We start from the raw sequence: 22851 nt of genomic DNA on the forward strand, positions 1-22851 counted from the left end.
TTACTCCTGTGTGCGTCATAGCAAAAGATGAGGAAATGAATTAGGTGACTGCTGCTTTGGTACGGCAGTTGTGTTTCTTCATTTCGTCTGCCGTCGCTTCCTTACACTCTCAGGATGATGCATTTTTTTTATCTTCGTTCACAAAAAATTACCCTCGTTCCCAATTTGCATCCTGTGAAATACATATCTCAGAAAGGGACCCGTAGATGGATGCACGTGAACGGTGGGTTTTACGTAGCGGGTGAAAAAAGCCCATTATCCTACCATAACAAACTGTTGTTACGACTTTTTCTCGGAGATTTTTTTTTTGTGCCAATGTTCTGTGGGTAAGGGACTTTTGGTTGGGAAATTTAAATGTTCTCAGGAAGGACGTGCATTCCAAAAACTGTGGTTGGTTAGGAAACTTTTGCAGCGTGTAATCACAACTTCCTTGGATTAGTTTTGGTGAATTATGTTGAATCAAGCATATAATAATGAGATGTCCTCTCAGGTTAACATAAAAAAAACATTTATTTTCTTCTTACACACTAATTACACTTGCTTAAACGACTAATACCTATCACTGATCACTACTAAAAGAGGCCGATCGATTGTTCGATCGGGCTTTTGTACCTCAAATCTGCTGATGGGACAATTCGTCGGGTTTGCTGATGGCGTTGGACTTTGCTCGGGTGGCGTGGTTCAATTATTGATGACCTGTTGGTTCTACTGGTGGTGTCTGGCCTAGCCTGTCACGTAATTCCTCCGGGGGGTAAGATCGAACGTCCTCGGTCGATTTCGAAGATTTGTCTCCTTTCTGCTTCTTATAATTTTTCCTAGGGTACTTGATGGTGAATACGACTTTTTTCCTACGGAAACAGAGAATTGCAATTGTTATGATAATTAACGTGGTAGTTGAGATACCACCGAAGAGTCCATAAGACCATTTCCTGAATTCAAATTGTTCCAGTTGAATATGATCAATCCGATGTCGGTTCTTTGATGTCGCCCAATGTAGGCTTGATAGATTGAGCTTATCGATGATGTGTTTGTTGATTGATAAGCCAGGGAATATACCTGCTACTTGACTTGTTTGGCTAAGTCTTTCCTCTGATGTGAAGGTATTGTTCCTTATTTGAACCGTACAATTGTGGAAATGAATTAAGAAATTTCCTGTTATTGTTCTGTTGTGTGGGCCGCAGTTTGATCCGATGTACTGATTTTTGACGTTATTCAAAAGTAGTTTGTTGCCTGGTAGCATCTCAAAATCTGTTTGATTCGTAATAGATACAGAACAGTGACTTTCTAGTCCCATAATAATCGGAATTATGCATTTGTCTACGAAAGGTTTTGTGTTGTGTAGTTGCTGTATTGCTTTCTCTGGGTGTTCTGTTATATAAAATTTACTTCCTGATTTCACAACGTGATTTGGTGTTTCAGATATGATCGTATTGTTAACGATTAACGGTACAATTTTGAGTACTTCGCATGTGCTGTCGGTTTTAGGTACTTCCAAAATGTATAGAAGCATGTCGCTTTTGCTTGTAATTTTTGGATTTGCGTAACTCAATGCTTCCTCCGGAAAATTGGTCGTAATTCCTTGTTCGTTGATTATAGCTTCAATTATGAAAATTTCTTTGATTGCTAATAACTTACTGTTAGAGAGGGATAAACGAGCTCTCAGGATGGTGTCTTCGATTTCCTCGAGGATGTTGTTCATTGTATCCAAGGAGAGTAATAGTGTGAGGGCATCGGTCTCCTTTAATAAAACGTTGTTTACTGAAGTGAGTTGGTTGATGGTGTCTGTTATCTTGGAAATCCTTTCGTTGATAACTTCATTAATTTTGATTTGTTCGTTAGACTGGTCAATTACATCGTTGAAGGTTTTGTTGATAATCCTTAGGTCGTCTGCGTCGGGGTTTCCTGCAAGCCATTTCCAGCCTTTTCCTACGATGTCCCAGCGTTTTGGTCTGCTATTCTTGATTGGTTTCAATTTATATAAGTTGTCTGCTAGCTGCCTACTTTTCCTACTAATAAGGTTAGATAAAGGTAAGCTCCTGTCAATTTTTCTTGAAATGTCTAAAAATGAAGCTACATTCTGTTCTATTATGGTAAGGTTAATGGGGTGTATGATTTTTATGGTTCCTGTTTGAATGTAACAATTTTGTTCTTTTAAAATTAGTATCGGATTTTTATGCAAGTCAGAAATTTCTAAATTTTGACCAAATATTTTTATAAAAGACAAAACGAACAATAAAAAATTATACATTTTTTTTTAAATTTTCTTCGGCCTTTTTATCTTATTCTTATGCCTTTTGATGTTTCTAGAATTTTTAAATGTTCTTTCCTGGACTTGATTGGCTGTTGTACACACTGCTCGTGGATCTAACTTTTTTCTAATGTTTGGCTTTACAAAAACATTTTGGCCTTCCTGTAGAATAGGGGGATCTTCTTTACTATGGTTACCTTTCTTTTGCTTCTCACGGGATTTTTCGATATTGCGGTTAACCTTGGAAAAAATAGCTTCGGCTTCCCTTGATATTTGCTGTGGGTCTATTTGGCTGCCTTGGTTGAATAGAATTTCGTTCGGTGTGAATTTGGTTGATGAATGTATGCTGGAATTATATAAAGATATGCAAATTGAAATTATTTCTGGGGTGTCCATTTCAGGAAATTTATGTTTGTTAGTATTATATATTTCTATTATGGTTGAGTGTGTTTTTCTACTTGCCCGTTGCTTTCGGACGAAGAGGCGTAAGTAAGTGAAGTTCCTAAATTATTCAGAAAGTTTTTGAGTTGAATAGATCTAAAGGTAGTTTCGTGATCTGTGACAATTTGTAATGGTATGCCATAGTTACTGAAAAATCTAGTTAATCCGTTACGCACGTCTACTAAATTTTTAGTTTCGATGGGGATCATTTGAGTGAATTTTGAAAAAGAATCAACCATAGATAGAAAACTATAGGAGTTAATAGAAAAAATATCCATGTGCACTCTCTCCATGGGTTTCCTTGTAGCTGGCCTTGGTGAAAATTTTGATGTTATACGGCTTACGTTCGTATTTGTGAGTGTTACATACTGAACAGGTGTTGATTGCGATTGCGATTTTGTTATGCATTCTTGGGAAGAAATAGGCTCGTTTCAGTTGATTTTCCACTTCTGTAATACCTCGGTGCGCTCGCTCGTGTTCCTTTGTGATGAGTAGGTTTTGCCTATCCTCATTGCTAACGTCTTCTACTTGAAAATGGGTAATAACGAAATAACCAGATCTGCTGAAATGATTTTTGTAGGATTGTTGAATAAGATTAATTAAATTTTCTGGAGCAAGAATAGCCGTTTGTTTCCCATTGTGGTATTTTTTTAGAAATTCTGTTATTGAATTCTCGTCAAAGTGGTCCATGCTGATAATGGATCGTCTATAATTCGTGAAAGGTGATTCTGTTGCTTCAATGTTTAGTCTTGATATCCGAAATATGATTTGATTTTTATAATAATTTATTGGTCTCTCGGTTGACTTTATGAAGTAGTCGTCGGAAGTATCAGCGGAGTGAACAGTTTCCAAGTCGTCGAAAGTGTCGTCAGTATTTTCGTTATGTTGTCCAATTTCTTCGTCGTCAGATATATCGGTTTCTGTCGTTTCAGAATTTTCTTCTTCTATATTTGCATTGATTTCAGTAGGGTTGTCAGTTTTTCGACTAAGGGCATCTGCCACAACATTTGTCTTTCCTTGTTTATATTCAACCGTATATTGATAATTTTCGAGTTCGAGTCTCCAATTATGTATTCTGTTATTTTTTGTTGAGGTTTTTATGAAAGTGAGTGGCTTGTGATCGGTGTATAATTTAAATTGATTTCCAAGCAAGTATGGTTTATATTTTCTTATGGCCCATATAATAGCTAGAGCTTCTTTCTCGATGGTTGAGTAGTTTGTCTCCGCTTTATTTAATGTCCTACTAGAAAATGCAATAGGTCTTTCTATTTTGTCCTGTATTTGAGAAAGCACAGCTCCCACTGCAAGGTCGCTAGCGTCCGTAGTTAAAATGAAAGGCAGGTTAAAATCGGGGTATGCTAGAATTTGGTCGGAGGCAATAGTCTCTTTTAATTTTGTGAATGATGAAATGTATTCTGGATCTTTTGTGTTGACAGGTGTGTCCTTTTTTAAGTATTTAGTCATTGGTTTCGAAATTTTGGAGTAGTCTTTAATAAACCGTCGATAGTAACCAGATAATCCGAGGAATTGCCTAATTTCTTTTTCGTTGGTTGGTATTTTCCAGTCGATTATTTTTTGAATTTTATCTGGGTTTGGTCTAATTCCATCTGGCGTAACAATGTGTAAAAGAAATTCAGTTTCCCTCCGTAAAAACTCGCATTTGTCCAATTGAATTTTGAGGTTGAATTGTGTCAGACGTTCCAAAACTTTACAAACGTTTTCTAAATGGTTTTCTAAACTGTGGCCGATGATAATAATATCATCTAAATAAACGTAGCAAATATTTCCGATAAAATTTGATAGGATATTGTTCATAGCTCTTTGAAAGGTGGCTGGAGCGTTTTTAAGACCAAAGGGCATTCTGGTGAATTCAAAGTGTCCTTGGGTGGTGGAGAATGCTGTTTTAGCTCGATCCTTGGGATCCATCTCGATCTGATGGAATCCAGATTTCAAATCTAAAGTTGTAAAGTATTGAGATTTTCCTAAATTGTCGAGAATATCTTCAATTTCTGGCATCGGAAACTTGTCATTTACCGTTTTTTCATTAATTTTTCGGTAATCGATGACAACTCTAATTTTTGTTTGCCTGAAGCGTCCTTTTTCTTGGGTACAACCCAGATTGGTGATGAATAAGGGCTAGTAGATGGAGTAATTATTCCACTATCAAGCATTTCCTTAATTTGTGTTTCAACATATTTTCTGAAGTGATGTGGATACCTATATGTCTTTGTGTACACCGGGTTATCGTCTTTCGTTTCAATTTTGTGCTTGATTATTGTCGTAGTTGTGAGTTTTTCATTGCTTCTCAACAAGACTTTATGGTTTTTTAGAATTGTATCAATAAGCTTTTCTTTTTCATACGTTGACAAATGTTCGGTTCTTATTAGTTGTTCTATAGTTTCTCTATCAGGTGTATCACTTGAATCTGATGGAATTGGAATCAATGTTTCAAAATTATTGACTCTAATTTTTAATTTAGGTATCTCAGGTGCCTTTTTGCCGGTAGAAATAATTTTGATGGTGCTTTTGTTATTAAATGATGAATAAACCCCAGGTTGTATTAAATTTCCTTTTGATAATTTTTGGAAGGATGAACATACCAGTCACCGTCTCTGTCGGTTTCTACAGTCACTGTGTAACAGTGGTATTTCTTTGATGGATAGTATTTCTTGAAGGGGATATCTACTTGGTTTATTGAAATTTTATTTGCGTCGAAATCAATAAAAGTTTTGGTTTTGGACATAAATTCTGAGCCTATAATACCATCAAAAAAGTCGTGAAATTTAAGCTCGTGATATGTTTGTTCCGGTATGTTTGGACCTAACAAATTAAATTTCCCTTTTTTACTAATGGTTTGTGTTCCGAATATGTTTTTCACCGTGGTTGTACCTTTTGTATTCTTTGTGGGAATAATTCCGGCTCTGATAATGTTTTTGTTGGCTCCGGTGTCTATAAGTAATCGAATTTTGTTGCCATTAATTTTATCTGTCACTAAAATGTATGGTAAGAAATCGAAAAAATTCTTCATCCTATGGTTTGATTTGCAGTCGTCATGCAAAAATTTACATTCCCTTCAACAACTTCATCTTCGTCGTCTTCTGAATACTCATGGTCCGACGATTCTATTTCTGTATTGTTAATAATTTTTCTATTCAAGGTCAGTCTGCTCCTTAGAGAGGGGTCTACCTCCATATCAGTTGGCTTGGGTTGATATGTTTTTTCGCCTTGTTGTTGCTGTTGTTGTTGAAAATTTGGTTTAGAAAATTTTCGTTGCTCGCCTTTTGATGAATTTTCATTTTTAAAAGGAGGTTTGTTTGGTTTGTCAAATGTTGTATTTGCAGCAATTTCTTGAGATTTAAATTTACAAAGGAATGCATAGGCATCCTCAATATCCTTCGGACGTGCTGCTTGGACGTGTCCAAAGTAAGTCCCTTTCAAGCCAGATATAAATGCAGCGAGACCATCTTCGTCAATGAAAAGATTAATTGCGCCCCAATTAGCTTTATAGGTGGCATTTTGTTTAGCCAATGTTTTTATGTTTTGTATCAACTCTTTAGATTTCTGATAATACTTGGATACTCATGCCTTCCGTCATCTTATGTTGCCATAGTTGGCATTTATAAGTTGATAATTCTTGTCGATCTCCTAAAGCATTGATTAAAATACTTTTAACAGAATCGAAGTCTTGCGGATTTCCAGCTAAGCATAGAATATCCTTAGCTCTACCTTCAATTTTGTTAGTTACCGCAGTCATATACATTTTAAATAATTGAGGACTAACCTCTCCTTTAAAGTAGTCTAATGTTTCTTCGGCTGTGGAAAGCCATGCATGAAGCTGTTTCCTATTACCTTCGAAATGTGGAAGGGATTTAATAGGGTCGGGTATCCTGAAGAAATCTTCAACCCTACGATTTGGTACTTGTGTCGCCTGTTGTTCGGCTCCCTGTTGTGGATTCCTTAGAGATTGCAATTCTTGTTCTTGTGTTTCTTGCCGGTAAGTTATTGCAGCAATATTGTCGTTGATTTGGCGTAATTGCTCCATCATTTGGCTTAAGGCCTGTTCCATTTCTGCAGATTCGGAAATGAAAAGATTCGAGATTTGCGGAATATTAGTTCCGTCTTTTAACGGGATGTGTGCGAGATCACCTGAATCGTCAGAAAATGAACTTTCTTCGGATTCCGAAACTCCAACAGTTTTGAATGCAATATTCAACTGTTTCCGAGCTCGTTGCAATGCCTTGCCACTGGCAGTTTTTGGCATTGAATTAATTGAAACGAATCAAATGTTCAACTGTACTTGGCAAACGTAGCTGCAAACGTTGCTTTATGCTTACGAAACCTGATGCGCACCAGCTGGTTTGATTGTAAGGGGCGAATATGAGTAAGAATGACGTCTACTTGGAGCGCGTCGTTCTTACGGTGTTGTATAGAATTAATGTTGCTTTCACTTACCGTGTTTCGGTGGCTTGTTAGAGCTACAATACAAGTGATCGATCTATCTCGTAGTGCCGAATCAAAAGTTTCTATACAAATCGTCCGATCTATCTCGTAGTGTCGAAACGATTTTGAGCAAATAATCACTTTTCCAAACTTGTCAGTAAGCAAAAAGATAAAAATTTACTCACGGGTGTCCTGGTTCAGTTAAAGTTGACGTTGTGCCGGGGGGATCCTCAAATCAAATCAGCGGATGTAATCCTTCAGCTGCAGACGCGTATGCGGGAACCACTTGAGTAGAGTTGTTTGTTGCACTACTATTCCACTGTTGTATACACAAGTCTTTTTAACTTTACCGAACTGCTACAGCGCCAATAATGAGATGTCCTCTCAGGTTAACATAAAAAAAACATTTATTTTCTTCTTACACACTAATTACACTTGCTTAAACTACTAATACCTATCACTTATCACTACTAAAAGAGGCCGATCGATTGTTCGATCGGGCTTTTGTACCTCAAATCTGCTGATGGGACAATTCGTCGGGTTTGCTGATGGCGTTGGACTTTGCTCGGGTGGCGTGGTTCAATTATTGATGACCTGTTGGTTCTACTGGTGGTGTCTGGCCTAGCCTGTCACGTAATTATATGTTGAATAATACAGTATGGCCCATAAAAAAATGCGAAAATTGTTTGAACGTGAATTTAGCATCCACAAGCGTTCTTCTTCTTTCTGGCGTTACGTCCCAGCTGGGACAAAGCCTGCTTCTCAGATTAGTGTTCTTATGAGCACTTCCACAGTTATTAACTGAGAGCTTTCTTTGCCGATTGACCATTTTTGCATGTGTACATCGTGTGGCAAGTACGAAGATACTCTATGCCCTGAGAATCGAGAAAATTTCCTTTACGAAAAGATCCTCGACCAGTGGGATTCGAACCCACGACCCTCAGCATGGTCATGCTGAATAGCTGCGCGTTTACCGCTACGGCTATCTGGGCCCATATCCACAAGCGTTATTATCATTATTTTTGCTAGTGAATGTAATTTCTGATTATTGTAGTATATTCTGACATAACTTCGCTATCCAGGACAATTTTTGTCATATTTTTCTTACTGTCCTAAATAATGTAATAAAGCAAAGAAGCTCAAAGGTTTTGTCCGCCCAAAGCAAGAAACAGCGTCTAATTGTCGTATACTCTGGTGATGAACTTTACACCTTCAAAGATCACACTTAATTGTTTGAAATTTTAATTTGTTTGGTATCAGATGATGGGGAAGTTCTTAGAGAACGTGTTTTTCATGATCACAATAAAATATTTTGTCTGGGTCATAGTTTTGAGGGCATTTGCGTCTTCTAGGTTTGACATGCCTTTATTTTATGTTAGAGTTGAATAAAAAATAAATACGGAGGCCTATAACAGATTTTTGAAGATGAAGTTTGTTCCTTTGGTTAGAGACAACTTATATCAATACTAGCTCATAGGTTTTGAGCAAAACGGAGCCGCTTATCACACTTATATGAAGATTCAATCAAAGCTCTCCAAAATGAGCCGTTTTTTCGAAAATATGTTTAGGTCTCCAATAATCCAGGTATGAACCAATACTAACATTTGACATGGGCGTATGCTGGAGACAAGGCCTGTGAAGAAGTTGACGTCATCGTTGATGTTTTAGAAGCTTTTATCACACAGATATTGAACTCGACGTCCGCATGATAAAATTTGAAGGTATGCTTCCAATTCCTCTCTGGTAAGGTGAAAGTAACAGATAAGGATCATGTCCAAAACGAAAAATTGGGTCTGAATAGATTGTTCAATACAAGTAATGAATAATATTTATGTTTCATTCACATTTTTTTATGTAAAAACTATCAGTAAACGTGATATGACGATTTTCGCATTTTTTATGGGCCATACTGTATTTTGAAATGGACTATTTTTTTTTTTTGGTAAAATCGAAGCTATTCTAGAGCGAATTCTCTCGGCTCTAGAGAGTTTTTCTTCAAAAACTACCTAAATTAATAAAACAGTACTTTTCTGTGCTACAAAAACAGTACTTTTCAGTGCTAAAATCAAAAACGGTACTTTTCAGTGCCGGGGACCTTCTTTAGCCGAGTGGTTAGAGTCCGTGGCTACCAAGCAAAGCCATGCTGAAGTGTCTGGGTTCGATTCCTGGTCGGTCCAGGATCTTTTCGTAATGGAAATTTCCTTGACTTCCCTGGGCATAGAGTATAATCGTACCTGCCACACGATATACGAATGTGAAAATGGCAACATTGGCAAAGAAAGCTCTCAGTTAATAACTGTGGAAGTGCTCATAAGAACACTAAGCTGAGAAGCAGGCTCTGTCTCAGTGAGGACGTTAATGCCAAGAAGAAGAACTTTTAAGTGCTATTAAAACAGTACTTTTCAGTACTATTTTCTCTACTATTGATACCTTTACAATCCTTGTTTGGACCCGTGCCTTCGATTTTTCGTTGGACCCGTTGGCGAAAGCTAGCGGTGATAATCCTTCTTGGAAACCGTCTTGAAAAAAAAAAACATCTCGAAGGTCACGTCTTCTTTCGTTTATTCACTAAACATGGTTGCAACAACAAACGAAAGGAAGGTGTTGGGGAGGGGGAGAGTCACCTTTGGCAGAAACACACAAAAATTGACAGCAGCCTTAATGCTCGCAGCTTCAATGCTGAAAATGGTTTATTCAGTATATATATTACAAATTACAATTATTATAAATTCATACATTTTGGTGTTCACTCCGCACTACCAAAAAAACGGCCTCCCGAACGCTTCTCTTCCAAAGAACACTACTGACTATTTCTCTATTGCAGTGTTGCCAGTTTCACAAACAAATTCCGTCACAACATACCCCCACCCGTGAAACTGGTAACGGGTCTGAACAAATTTTGCATTCACATGGAATTGCGATCGTTTATTGAACAATACGCTCGCCCGAGCAATCTGATGCGTGGAAGAGTGCACCACAGTGTAGGTAGACAAACAGTCGTTGTGCGAATGTTCACCACCGGGATCGAAGCAAATATACGCAACGGCTACTGTTAACATATTCACATTGCAGAACCCACTACTGTAACCCATCTCGCAAAATAGACATCGAATATTGTTTTGCACGATTGAAGCGCCTTCGGTCACCTCAAATTTGTATAACTGCTGGTGATCTACAGTTGTCATCGCACTGTCACGATCACTGACCATATATTGATGATGAGATGCAGATGACGTCAACGGTAGTACGCTCTCCATTTGCTTTACATCTATGACGCTTTGCTCTGCAAGAACGTCTGGTAGACACGGATGGGATGCTGATGACGGCAAATGAGAAATGTCTTCCTCGGGAGATATCGTCTGCGATGATACATACTTCGATGAAGATTTCGCATCCGTTTTTTCGCATGCATCTTCACCACAGTATTGCCTTTTCAGAGTTTCCCTTTTAGCTTGGAATTCCAACTTAATTTTTCTGCTTCCTTCCCTAAATGCCCTCTCGACCTCAGCTAGTCCACGGTTGTATTCATCCTCGATACGTCTCTTTTCCTCCTCGCAATACTTCTGCCACAACTTGCTTTGCTCCTCAATCTGTTCGAGCCTTTGAATTGTGGCCTCCATGTTGTACTGCGTTCGATTTGAACAAAATCATTGAAGATTGTTGGGGAGGGGGAGAGTCACCTTTGGCAGAAACACACAAAAATTGACAGCAGCCTTAATGCTCGCAGCTTCAATGCTGAAAATGGTTTATTCAGTATAAATATTACAAATTACAATTATTATAAATTCATACATTTTGGTGTTCACTCCGCACTACCAAAGAAACGGCCTCCCGAACTCTTCTCTTCCAAAGAACACTACTGACTATTTCTCTATTGCAGTGTTGCCAGTTTCACAAACAAATTCCGTCACAACAGAAGGGTGAATCTCTGAATTCACAACTTCCTTCCAAAAAAGTGGGATTTAGAAAGGGTGAAATGAATAATTGTATCAAAATGAGCAATCAGTTAGATGCTCTAGACAAATTTTCCGAACACCAAATCGAAGCAGCCTCTAGCCCAGACTTTTTGATTAAAGTGAGGAAGCAAAGAATGCCGCCTATCGTGGTCAGTTGTTCCAAATTTGGGGGATTTAGGCAGGAGATCTTGAACTCCATTAGGGGAATCAAGGTTTCCTTCCAAATCGCAAAGAAAGGAGACTGACGTGTTTTGCCGGAAAGTCTTAAAGATCGCGAACTTTTTCTCAAACATCTTGAAGAGAAGAAGCACAATTTTTTTACTTGTGACGACAAAACTGAACGTTTGTTCAAAGTCGTCTTGAAAGGTCTCTCAAGTGACTAAAAGTCACCTGAAGAGATCAAATATGGATTAATGATTTACTTGGATTTTCCCCAGTGCAAGTAATCATTATGAAAAAGAGAACCCAATCTGGAATTGTTCGGAAAGGGCTCAGTGCCGTCAGTGCCAAAAGTGGGGTCTCAAAAAATTGCCGCATGGATGCCAAATGCATGATTTTCGGAGGTTCTTCTCACGCTAAGGACGTCTGTCCAGTGAAGGAAGATGCCGAAAAGTTCTTATGCGCCAACTGCAAGGGCAATCATAAGTCAAATTTTTGGTCTTGCCTTTCGCGCAAGAGAGTCGTCGAGGCTCGTGCCAGGCAGATGAAAGATAATATCCGTTACGATAACGGAATTTTCCTGGTAGAGTATTATTCGAATGCTCATTTTTCAGTTAACGATCGCTTGATTAGGAATCATACCCATCAGGAAGATTGTAATCATGCTAATTCACAAACTAGTTTTAATCCGTCGGGTAGCCGTTCGAATCTTTTAATTTAGAATGTATCTACCCACAGAAAATCCTTTGCCGATATCGTAGCAGGTAATTTAATCCTCCCCTATTCGTACTATGAGTACCCATTCTACTTATTTCAAATCAAATGGAAAAAAACCCTGCCGCCACAGGTAACTCTTATTCCGCCTCTTCGTCTACTGAAAATTCTAACGGAAAATCATCAAATATACCCACTTCAAGTGAAATGTCTGCCTCTGATTTTATTTTTCTAACTGAACAATTGAATCTAATGATTGATGCAATGTTCAAAGCCACCACTATGACTGAAGCAGTCCAAGTAGGTGTAAAGTTTAAAAATCAAATTGTTATTGGTTTACGCTTTTCTAATGGATCCAAATAATAATTTAAATATTTTAAATTAGAGTGCTCGTTCTCTGAATGGTAAAGAGGACGAGCTGTTTAATTTTCTTACAGCTAATAACGTGCATATAGCAGTTATTACTGAAACATATTTAAAACCTGGATCTTAGCTAAAAAAGATCCTAACTTTTTTGTTTATCGTAATGATCGACTTGATGGGGCATGTGGGGGAGTTGCAATTATCATTCATAGGCGTATAAAACATCAACTGTTTTCGTCATTTGAAACTTTAGGTGTTTCAGTTGAAACACAACTTGGTATATATACTTTCATAGCTGCCTCATGAGCTGCTCCAAACTGACTTGTGAAAATTCCAATTCCAACGGTCGAATTTTATTTGATGAGTGCTCTTCAGGATATTTCTGAACTCTTAATGGCAAATTTAGGAACTATTTCTGTCATTGTTCTGGATGAATGGAGGTTAGTGAGTGTGATTACGGTCGTGTCTTCGCAAGTTGTTAGATAGGATGATTTTCTTCCGACTTGATGAATGGATTAACCCGTATGGACCTGAGTGAAAGTTATAATTTTAAAGCCCTCACCGCTCAGCGAATTCCTAATGAATTCAAATGATTTTTTGTCAGTATACTGGCACACATATTCATATTCATTTATTTAGTTAACATCTACACAGATAACACTGAATCAACAATTTCACGCCACAATTCTTGCAACATGCCCTGCCCATCGTATCCTTCCAGCTTTGGCCACCTTCTGGATAATGGGTTCGCCGTAGAGTTGGGCGAGCTCGTGGTTCATCCTTCGCCGCCACACACCGTTCACCTGCACACCGCCGAAGATCGCCCTAAGCACCCGACGTTCAAAGACTCCAAGTGCTTGCAGGTCCTCCTCGAGCATCGTCCACGTTTCATGCCCGTAGAGGACTACCGGCCTTATGAGTGTTTTGTACATGGTACATTTGGTGCGGGCGTGAATCTTTTTTGACCGCAGCTTCTTCTGGAGGCCATAGTAGGCCCGACTTCCACTGATGATGCGCCTCCGTATTTCACGGCTAACGTTATTGTCAGCCGTCAGCAAGGATCCAAGGTAGACGAACTCGTCGACCACCTCGAACGTATCCCCGTCTATCGTAACACTGCTACCTAGGCGAGCCCTGTCGCGCTCGGCCCCACCAGCTAGCATGTACTTTGTCTTGGCCGCATTCACCACCATGTCCATATCATCCGCGAAGCAAACAAATTGACTGGATCTCGTAAAAATCGTACCCCGGCTGTTAAGCCCGGCTCTCCACATAACACCTTCTAGCGCAATATTGAACAATAGGCACGAAAGTCCATCACCTTGTCGTAGTCCCCGGTGGGATCCAAACGAACTGGAGTGTTCGCCTTCACGCAATTTTGCACACCTTTCAGCGTCGCTCTTATCAGCCTCGTGAGCTTCCCGGGAAAGCTGTTCTCGTCCATGATTTTCCATAGCTCTAAGCGGTCGATACTGTCGTATGCCGCCTTGAAATCGATGAAAAGGTTGATGAAGATGCGATGGGACCTGGTATTCACGACATTTTTGGAGGATTTGCCGTACAGTAAAGATCTGGTCCGTTGTCGATCGGCCGTCAACGAAGCCGGCTTGATAACTTCCCACGAACTCGTTTAGGGGTCGTCCATAAATGACGTAGCTTTTTAGGGAAAGGGGGGTCTTCACGAATTTGTGACGAAGTGTGACGAGGGGGAGGGAGGGGTCCTAGCTAGTGGACGTAGCATTTTGAATCAAGTCCGTAAAAAGAAAGGCGCTGAAAAAAAATTGCATACAATTATTTTTTTATGAAAATTCTTTTTTTTTACTTATAAACTTGGTTTATTCAAAACATTCATATGACAAGATTGAAAAAATATCTATGAAACTTTAGATTTTCTTGATAAATGCAATCAAACAGATGTTTTGAAGCTTTAAATAATTATGTGAATATTATATTATATTCGTGTCCAAATTAATAAATTTATAAATAAACAAAATAAGTTTAATAAATTGATTAAAAATCAATGCTCTAACTACTTGGAGTACATTTTTTTTGCCATTTGTTAACATGACATAAAATCAGCCGTTTTAGTTTTATCCATATTTTCTGTTGGGGCTTTATTTCTTCAAGAAAATATAATATGCTCTTCTTGGCAAATATTACATTTAAAGCAAGATATTTATTCCGAATTATGTCTTCAATGTTGCAGGAGATCTCTACCCAATCAACTCAAAATTTGTTTTGATATTGATATATCTCTTGATAGAATAGCCTGAATAGTGATGAGGATAACAGATTCGAGTGTTAACAAAATGGCCCTATCATAAAATTTTGTTAATAGCTCGGTAATTTGAAGAATTTTTATTATTTAACGGTTTCATTATAGGTTGTGTAAGATTATTTCAGTATGGAAACGATAATGAAAATATAGATATTATTGTATTTGTATAATAATCGCTAAAACTTTCTAAACATTCAAATATTTCAACTGTAATCTTTTATGTATCTGGCCACTGTTTGCTAAAATAATTTGAAATTGGATCATATTAACGATGATTCATTTCAAATTAATATATTTTCTTGATCATCTTCATTGAAATCTATTTCCTAACAACGAATAATTAAAAAAAACAATCCTCTAATATAACGAAATTTTGGTTCAATATATTATAAAATATATTGGACCCTAACTCGACAGTAACGAGCTTCATTAATCCAATTAAATTTTTTTTCACATTTTTTATATTAAACTTGTTTTTTTATGGTAAGAACAGCAAAAGTAATATAATTTAGTCTATAAGAAACTAGACACCAAAACCATTTATTTAAAACTTTTCCAAAATTCTTTTGAGCGCTACTGTATATCAAACTGTTAGAATAGAATATCCTTTCATTTCTGTCAGTAATTAATATCAAACTTTGTATTGAACTTCTCAATTCCAATTTTTTGTTATAACCCAGTCGCTAAGGAAAACAAATAAAAAATATATAGGAGGGGGGGGTGCTCGATATACTACGTATTTTCCATGGGGAGTACCAGCATTTGTGACGAAATGCTACGAGGGGGGAGGGGGGTGTAAAAAATCAGCGAAAAATGCTACGTCATTTATGGACGGCCCCTTACTACAGGTGATAGACGACGGAAGATGATCTGGGATAATACTTTGTAGGCCGCATTAAGAATGGTGATCGCTCGAAAGTTCTCACAATCTAACTTGTCGCCTTTCTTGTAGATGGGGCAGATTACCTCTTCCTTCCACTCCTCCGGTAGCTGTTCTGTTTTCCAGATTGTGCCTATCAGTCGGTGCAGACAAATGGCCAGCCTTTCTGGACCCATCTTTATGAGTTCAGCTCCGATACCATCCTTACCAGCAGCTTTATTGTTCTTCAGCTGGTGAACGGCATCCTTAACCTCCCTCAAAGTGGGGGCTGGTTGGTTTCCATCTTCCGCAGTACTGACGAAGGCATTTCCTCCGTTGTCCCGTCCTTCATTGCCTGTGCTCTCAGCACCATTCAGGTGCTCGTCGAAGTGCTGCTTCCACCTTTCGATCATCTCACGCTCGTCCTTCAGAATGCTCCCATCCTTATCCGTGCACATCTCGGCTCGCGGCACGAAGCCGCTGCGGGATGCGTTGAGCTTCTGATAGAACCTACGCGTTTCCTGAGACCGGCACAGCTGTTCCATCTCCTCGCACTTCGTCTCCTCCAGGCGGCGTTTTTTCTCCCGAAAGAGGCGAGTCTGCTGTTGCCGTTTCCGTTTATGACCGCCCGCGCTGCATTCTTCTCCTTCAAAACATCATGGCACTCCTCGTCGAACCAATCGTTCCGTCGACTCCGTCCCACGTACCCGACGTTGCTCTCAGCTGCATCGTGGATGGCTGCTTTCGCTGTTCTCCAGCAGTCCTCAAGATGGGCTTCGTCCAGCTCACCCTCTTCCGGTAATGCAGCCTCGAGGTGCTGCGCGTATGCCGCTACGACATCCGGTTGCTTGAGCCGCTCTAGGTCATACCGGGCGGCCGTCGGTACCGTACGTTGTTAACGACGGAGAGTTTTGGGCGCAGTTTGACCATCACCAGCTAGTGGTCAGAGTCGATGTTAGCGCCACGATAGGTCCTGACGTCGATAATGTCGGAGAAGTGAAGACCATCAATCAGAACGTGGTCGATTTGCGATTCTGTCTGCTGTGATGATCTCCAGGTGTATCGGTATGGAAGGCTGTGCTGGAAGTAGGTGCTACGAATGGCCATATTCTTGGAGGCAGCAAAATCAATTAGTCGTAGGCCGTTTTCGTTCGTCAGCCGGTGGGCACTGAGCTTTCCAATCGTCGGTCTGAACTCCTTCTCCTGGCCAACCTGAGCGTTTAGATCTCCTATGATGATTTTGACGTCGTGGCTTGGGCAGCTATCGTACTCGCGTTCGAGTTGCGCGTAAAAAGCGTCTTTAGCATCATCAGTGCTTCCGGAGTGAGGGCTGTGCACGTTTATTATGCTGAAGTTGAAGAAGCGGCCTTTGATCCTCAACTTGCACATTGTCTCATTGATCGGCCACCACCCGATCACGCGCCTCTGCATATCACCCATCACTATAAAAGCTGTTCCCAGCTCATGTGTATTGCCGCAGCTCTGGTAGATGGTATGGTTACCTTTAAACGTTCGCACCATTGATCCCTTCCAACACACTTCCTGCAACGCTACGATGCCGAATCCGCGGTCCTTCAGCACGTCGGCGAGTATGCGCGTGCTCCCGATCAAGCTTTACCGAGCCACCATCCTGTCGGTCTTGGAATACGGTGAAATGAAGTTGCCTGTTTTGGCGCCACTTTCACTCTATAAATCTGCGACCCAGATCGTTTTTGGATTTCTATGCCCGTCTAGTACCCGAACGAATTCCCTGTTTTATGCTTTTGAACAAATGTCTCCTATGCTGTGGGAAAAATGATAACATGGAAGCTTATTCCTTGAAAAATGCACAATACATGTGTCCAAAACGTCGGATGTAAACGAGAATACATTTTTGAGTTTTATTCAAGACTGAAAGCCATAACCTCAAACAAATAAACAAGATAAGTAAAAATAAAACCTTGATGATGCAGAGGTTTTTTCGGTTTTCACTGACAATGGACGTCATACTAACGTTCCTTACCTTTATTGATAACCGTAAAGACGTGGCCGGTGTCGTTATTGACTTAACATGCTATGCTAACTAATTAAACTGACTAACTTAACATGTATGCTACTCCTGAGCTCCGTCTATTGTTTCCTATTGTAATGTTGATTATTTTGGTTGATCACAGAGTATCAATGCTCAATATGTGTAAACGAGATTAAAAAAGGTACGATATTCTATGATAATTTCATCTCCTTCTTAAACCCTTCAAAACTACTCACATTCCCCAGAAGTGCCTCCAGCATCTGGGCCAGCACGCGACAACATTCTTCCGAGAGGCAACATGTCAACCGTTTGCTGCTCTATTTGTTCAACATTCCATTTTTTAATCTTAACCCCATACCCTTTTGCGAGTTAACGCTCGTTCGCCCTAATGTCGAATTTTCACCAACAAAAGAAATCCTTCCACCGCGCAACAGCAGAAAAAGCAGCACGCGGCAAATCCACACACTTTCAAGTTGACATCAAAAGAGAGGCTGAGGCTCAAATCGGGATAAGGCGGCATCCACAAATTACGTAACGCTCTAGGGGGAGGGGGGGAGTAGGCTACAGCGTTACGGCTCATACAAAAATTTGAAATTTTTCATACAAAAAGCGTTACGGAGGGGGGGGGAGGGTGTCAAGAATTTCCAATTTTAGCGTTACGTAATAAATGGATGCCGCCTAACGATGGCGAAGGGTGACGCGGAAGTCGATGTTAGGTTGTTTTTTCGTCCCGCCGGGCAGCCACAAAAAGTGCTGTAATTTGACTCCAAAACGAGATTAAATCATCAATGAATGAATTGAATTTCCGGGTTTTAGAGCGTGGCCGCAGAAATCTCCAAAGTGGCTGACTGACTGCCTTATCGAGCGCCGCGGGTCGTTTCTAACGTTGGTTACGTTGCGGTTGCGATTCGGGGTGGAAGATTAAAGCAAATGACACATGTCACATGGCAGGAGAAATCACCGCGGCGCGGTAGTTTATGCGATGAGGACATACATGCTCGTAATTAAGGACCTTAATAGGTGGAAATGTGCATATTTGAAAACGATTCCTAGTCGGGCATATGGGATTATGATATCCATCATGGGTTCAGTGTGAAATGGGAATGAGAACAACCGTATCGTGTTACCGTATAGATTCGAGAGATATCACTAGTGCACAGTGGCAATGGCAATGTAGTTCAACTAGAAATCTGGGGAAGCCCATGACGATGACAAACATTCTCGATGGGAGATAAGAAAAGGTGCCAACAAACGGCTGTTTGCCTGGTATACGGAAGTTTAAGTAAACGTTGTAAATTAGGTGAGTAAATGTGCTTCGTGGCTTACGACTGAAACGGAAACCGATTGTAAGCGTTTTAGATTGTCCCGCTACTTCTTAAAAATTAATCATTCTATTTACCAGCAGAAGCTGGATCCATGATATTCTAAGACCAATGAGCTAGAAACTTATCCCACATTCGCAATTACGCCATCCAGAACAACATATCTCAAGCGAAATTACTCTCACCATCAGGGTAGTGTCATGCAATGTTAATATGCTAATGGATTCGCATCACGTACCCGCATTCTTCCTGTCAGAGAGGATAATGGTCCTATGAAATAGAAGCCGGAAACGCGCGGAAGCGCTAAGTGGTGTCATTATTCAGCTCTATCAACCTGGTGCTGCCATGTGAATGGGCTTTATACCAATGGGTTAAAATCTTGGGCACAATTACCGCACTTTTCAATTGTCTTACCAACGAAGATAGCGTCTTCTTTTGAAAATTTAGTTTCATCGCTCTATTTTCTAGTGCTCAGATTGTCTGAACACTAGACTCTTAATGGAGCGAGATAATCGATCAAAGCAAAACAGTCCCACATTCAGGGCCACAATATAAGTTTGCAAAAAGAAATGTTTTTTTTTTTTGGAGAAACACCTATAGGGTAGTTTGCCAATTATTGCAAACCACCCAATAATTGCATACTTGCCAATATTCGGGGAGTATTACACTGATAGCAATGAATTGAAACCTTAATAAGAATGCTAATTATTAATGAATACTTCATTCCAGCTTCGCTTCTCATTAAGAAGTTCAAAATCGTTCACTTAAAACGAAATTGAACTATTGTGTGCATTGCTATTCAATTAGCACCCAAATTGTTACGTCATGACTCAAATATTTCCCGCAATGAAATAGCTTCTACCGAAGTGAAATCTAAATAGGTTTCGTTTTTTTTTTCAATGAAGAATTATGTTATGGTTTCAAAATGCGTGGAGAACTTATAATAACAACATGGTTTTTCTTTGTAAGTATTGAAGTGTTCAATAATTGGCGCACCGCCACCAGCTGTAGCCTGATTTATTGACTATGGAAGTCTTCTTCTTGGCATTAACGTCCCCACTGGGGCAGATCCGACTACTCAGCTTAGTGTTCTTATGAGCACTTCCACAGTTATTAACTGAAAGCTTTCTTTGCCAAAGCTGCCATTTTCACATTCGTATATCGTGTGGTAGGTACGATGATACTCTATGCCCAGTGAAGTCAAGGAAATTTCCATTACGGAAAGATCCTGAACCAACCAGGAATCGAACCCAGACTTCTTCAGCATGGCTTTGCTTTGTAGCCGCAGACTCTAACCACTCGGCTATGAGTGTGTGATCTTCCGATTCCATGGCATGCTCCTGTAGGGTGAGCGACGGAATCAAGACCAATCGTTTTCGATCCGCGTAGCGCGAGTGCGAAAGAAGCTTTGCGTTTCTCAGATAATATGTATGCTTCAATTAAAGCTGAAAATTGTGGCTGCTCAATCAAGGATGAAGGATCAATTGGTGAGCTCGTTTCATGCTTTTTTAAATGTATAAAATATATGTGACCGCATATTTAGTAGTTACAACGGTGGGACATAAATAAGATTATTCCACAAACAGTGAATGGTTCGTCACTGTGAGTGTCGGCATAAACTCTAATTCTTTTTTATATATAAAATCCCTTGCCTTTTACCTCTATTTTCATAAAAAAAAGCTTTGAATGGTTCGGTCTGTTTGTCTCTGCAAGAAGAATAGGCTTGCAAAACGTTCATTATATTCAAAACACTTTGAATGGTTCGCCACTGTAAGTGTCGGCATAAGAATATTCCCAAGTAACCATAAGCACTAATAATAAGCCCTTAATCAGCATCATAGATGCGTACATGCATTATAATAGCACCACAAATGCTTACAGACCTTATAACAGCACTTCCGCTGCATAGAAACCCTATTACAGCATCATTAATGCTTCTAAGCCTGATGCCTACAGGCATTAAATAAGCACTATATTGGCTTTATATTCGAATACAAGGCATGTTTAAATGCAAGTAAATCCAGTGTTTTGACAGATATACCACGTGCTTTGTGTTTGCATATAATGGTAAGAGGGAGTCAAACATAAATCTTCTCACTACTACAATTGCAGGTTTTATGACGGGGAAAAGTGATGGTTTAAATTGGTCACTTTACTTTCCAATACTATTCATCTTATGTGGCCGTAGGAGCAAAGGAGCAGGACAACAACTCAACAATACGGGTGTCGCAGGTTCGAGACGCAAAATGAGGAATTTCATCATCATAAAACAAGGATCAAAATGTGGCAATTGCAAGTCCTCAGAAGGATGAAAACTACCAAAACGAGTATGTCTGATACGGAGAAGTACTACCTGTATCATTTTATTACATTTTTTGCATACTATTAGAGGTTTCCGTTTTCATTCATTCATTTATTTACCTCATGTACCAGTTGCTTGGCCGCATACGCGAAAGCTCTCTGGCTGCGTACGCGAAAGCACAAAATATTCGCCCTAAAAACCTGGCGAAAACAACTGACGTTTTTCACGTGGTCTTATATCACCATTAGTGGTGCAGAGAAGCACTGTTATATCTTGGCACTATAATGGCACGCTATTTCGCCTTTTCTGGCATTATAATAGCATTATATGCGTATATAAAACTGACATGCATCAAATGATTACCCTATATGCGCATATAATGCTGTAACCGTGCCGCATTATCGTGCTTACTGGTTACTTGGGTTATGTGATGTTCCAGCCAATAGATTTATTTTTTTCAATTTGAGTTAAATATTGTTACACATGCTTTCGTCCTAACAGCTGTAGGGATGTTGCATTTAGCTTTTTGTTCAACAAACTTTGAATGATTCGTGACTTCAAGTAACGACAATGTTTACTCCTATTTGGAAATTTTCCATGTCTATTCAAAATATTATATTCCTAAGCATGTTAACAAATAATTGTTTAGACTATGAATTGCTTATCAAAGTGAATCCTGTGATCCAACGATCCTCCCCATTAACAACCATCCCTCCCAGAAACTTTTGTGGAGATGCAGAGGAAAACATGGTCTCCAAATAGCAAAGGATACACACTAACATTCCTTCTCTCAATCCCACCTGACTGCAAGGACGTGGCCGGCGCCGTTATTGACCATGTATAAATAGAGGCACTGAATTATGCAGACTGAAGAAGATTATGGCCAATCCCAGCCGAACTTCTAGTTGATTCTTTGGGCATCTTCACTGACTTTGGTCAATCACGGAATAGCAACCATTGATATGTGTAGTCAGTCTAAGCTAAGCTAAGCAGACTCTAACCACTCGGCTAAGAAAGGCCCCTATTGACTATGGAGTAAATGCCCATTGTTACAGAATAGTGGTTATCACGCTCAATGGTGTGGGTACCCTAGTGTAGATGTAGTTGTGAAACTCACGCCCGTGTTTAATTACACTAGTGAGTCAACTCCACGCAAAGAGCAAAATTAAAGATGTGTGCAATAATTGGGCTCAAAGTGTGCAATAATAGGATGCGGATGTTTTCGAAGCGTACGACAATTGAGTTTTGACAAGGGTTTATGGATGTGGAAAAAAGCAAACCAAATCAATTAAAAAGCAAAAAAATCGATGAGAAATGTGATTGCCTGATATATTTTCTTATTTTGAGCGAAATTCAGTTTAAGTTAAAGGCTTTCTTACATATTTGACAGCCAAATTACTGACGCTGCTTTCTTAACCGTGCAATAATTGGCAATTTACCATATCAGATTTTTTATTTAACAAGTTATCTATAACACAGCTGGTATTTTTTTGTTTATTTTCAGGCACATATTCCGAGCAAAGTCGAATAACAACCGCATAGCATAGTGATTACAAGATATACAACATGAACTCATTCTGTTATTTCTTGTTATAAATAGAAAGACTCTTGTTATCAACGAATTTTGAGCCTTCAGATCAAGGATGCCATCGAAGGGTGAATGTCGTCAAATGTTTGTTAACATGATTCGATATTTATAACTAATTGATAACATAATGAGTTATCCATGAGTAAAACTGGCTGAATAACAAAACTTGT

The 22851-nt window shown here is 39.4% G+C and overlaps 1 protein-coding gene and 1 long non-coding RNA gene across 2 annotated transcripts; both read right to left on the minus strand.

Annotated features, from left to right (window-relative positions):
* Positions 1-491: 491 nt before the first annotated feature.
* Positions 492-1152, minus strand: LOC110678516. The gene is made up of 2 exons (XR_002501673.1): positions 904-1152; positions 492-848 (listed from the first exon to the last, which is right to left on the minus strand). It is a non-coding gene; the product is annotated as an uncharacterized LOC110678516 (long non-coding RNA).
* An 8730-nt stretch (positions 1153-9882) lies between these two features.
* LOC110678446 lies at positions 9883-11046 on the minus strand. The gene is made up of 2 exons (XM_021851345.1): positions 10922-11046; positions 9883-10864 (listed from the first exon to the last, which is right to left on the minus strand). Exon 2 carries the CDS (start codon positions 10747-10749, stop codon positions 9937-9939), a length of 813 nt encoding a protein of 270 aa, XP_021707037.1. The 5' UTR covers positions 10750-10864; positions 10922-11046; the 3' UTR covers positions 9883-9936.
* Positions 11047-22851: the final 11805 nt, after the last annotated feature.

The sequence above is a fragment of the Aedes aegypti genome, chromosome 3 (genome assembly GCF_002204515.2).
Source record: "Aedes aegypti strain LVP_AGWG chromosome 3, AaegL5.0 Primary Assembly, whole genome shotgun sequence".
Taxonomy (NCBI): Eukaryota; Metazoa; Arthropoda; class Insecta; order Diptera; family Culicidae; genus Aedes; species Aedes aegypti.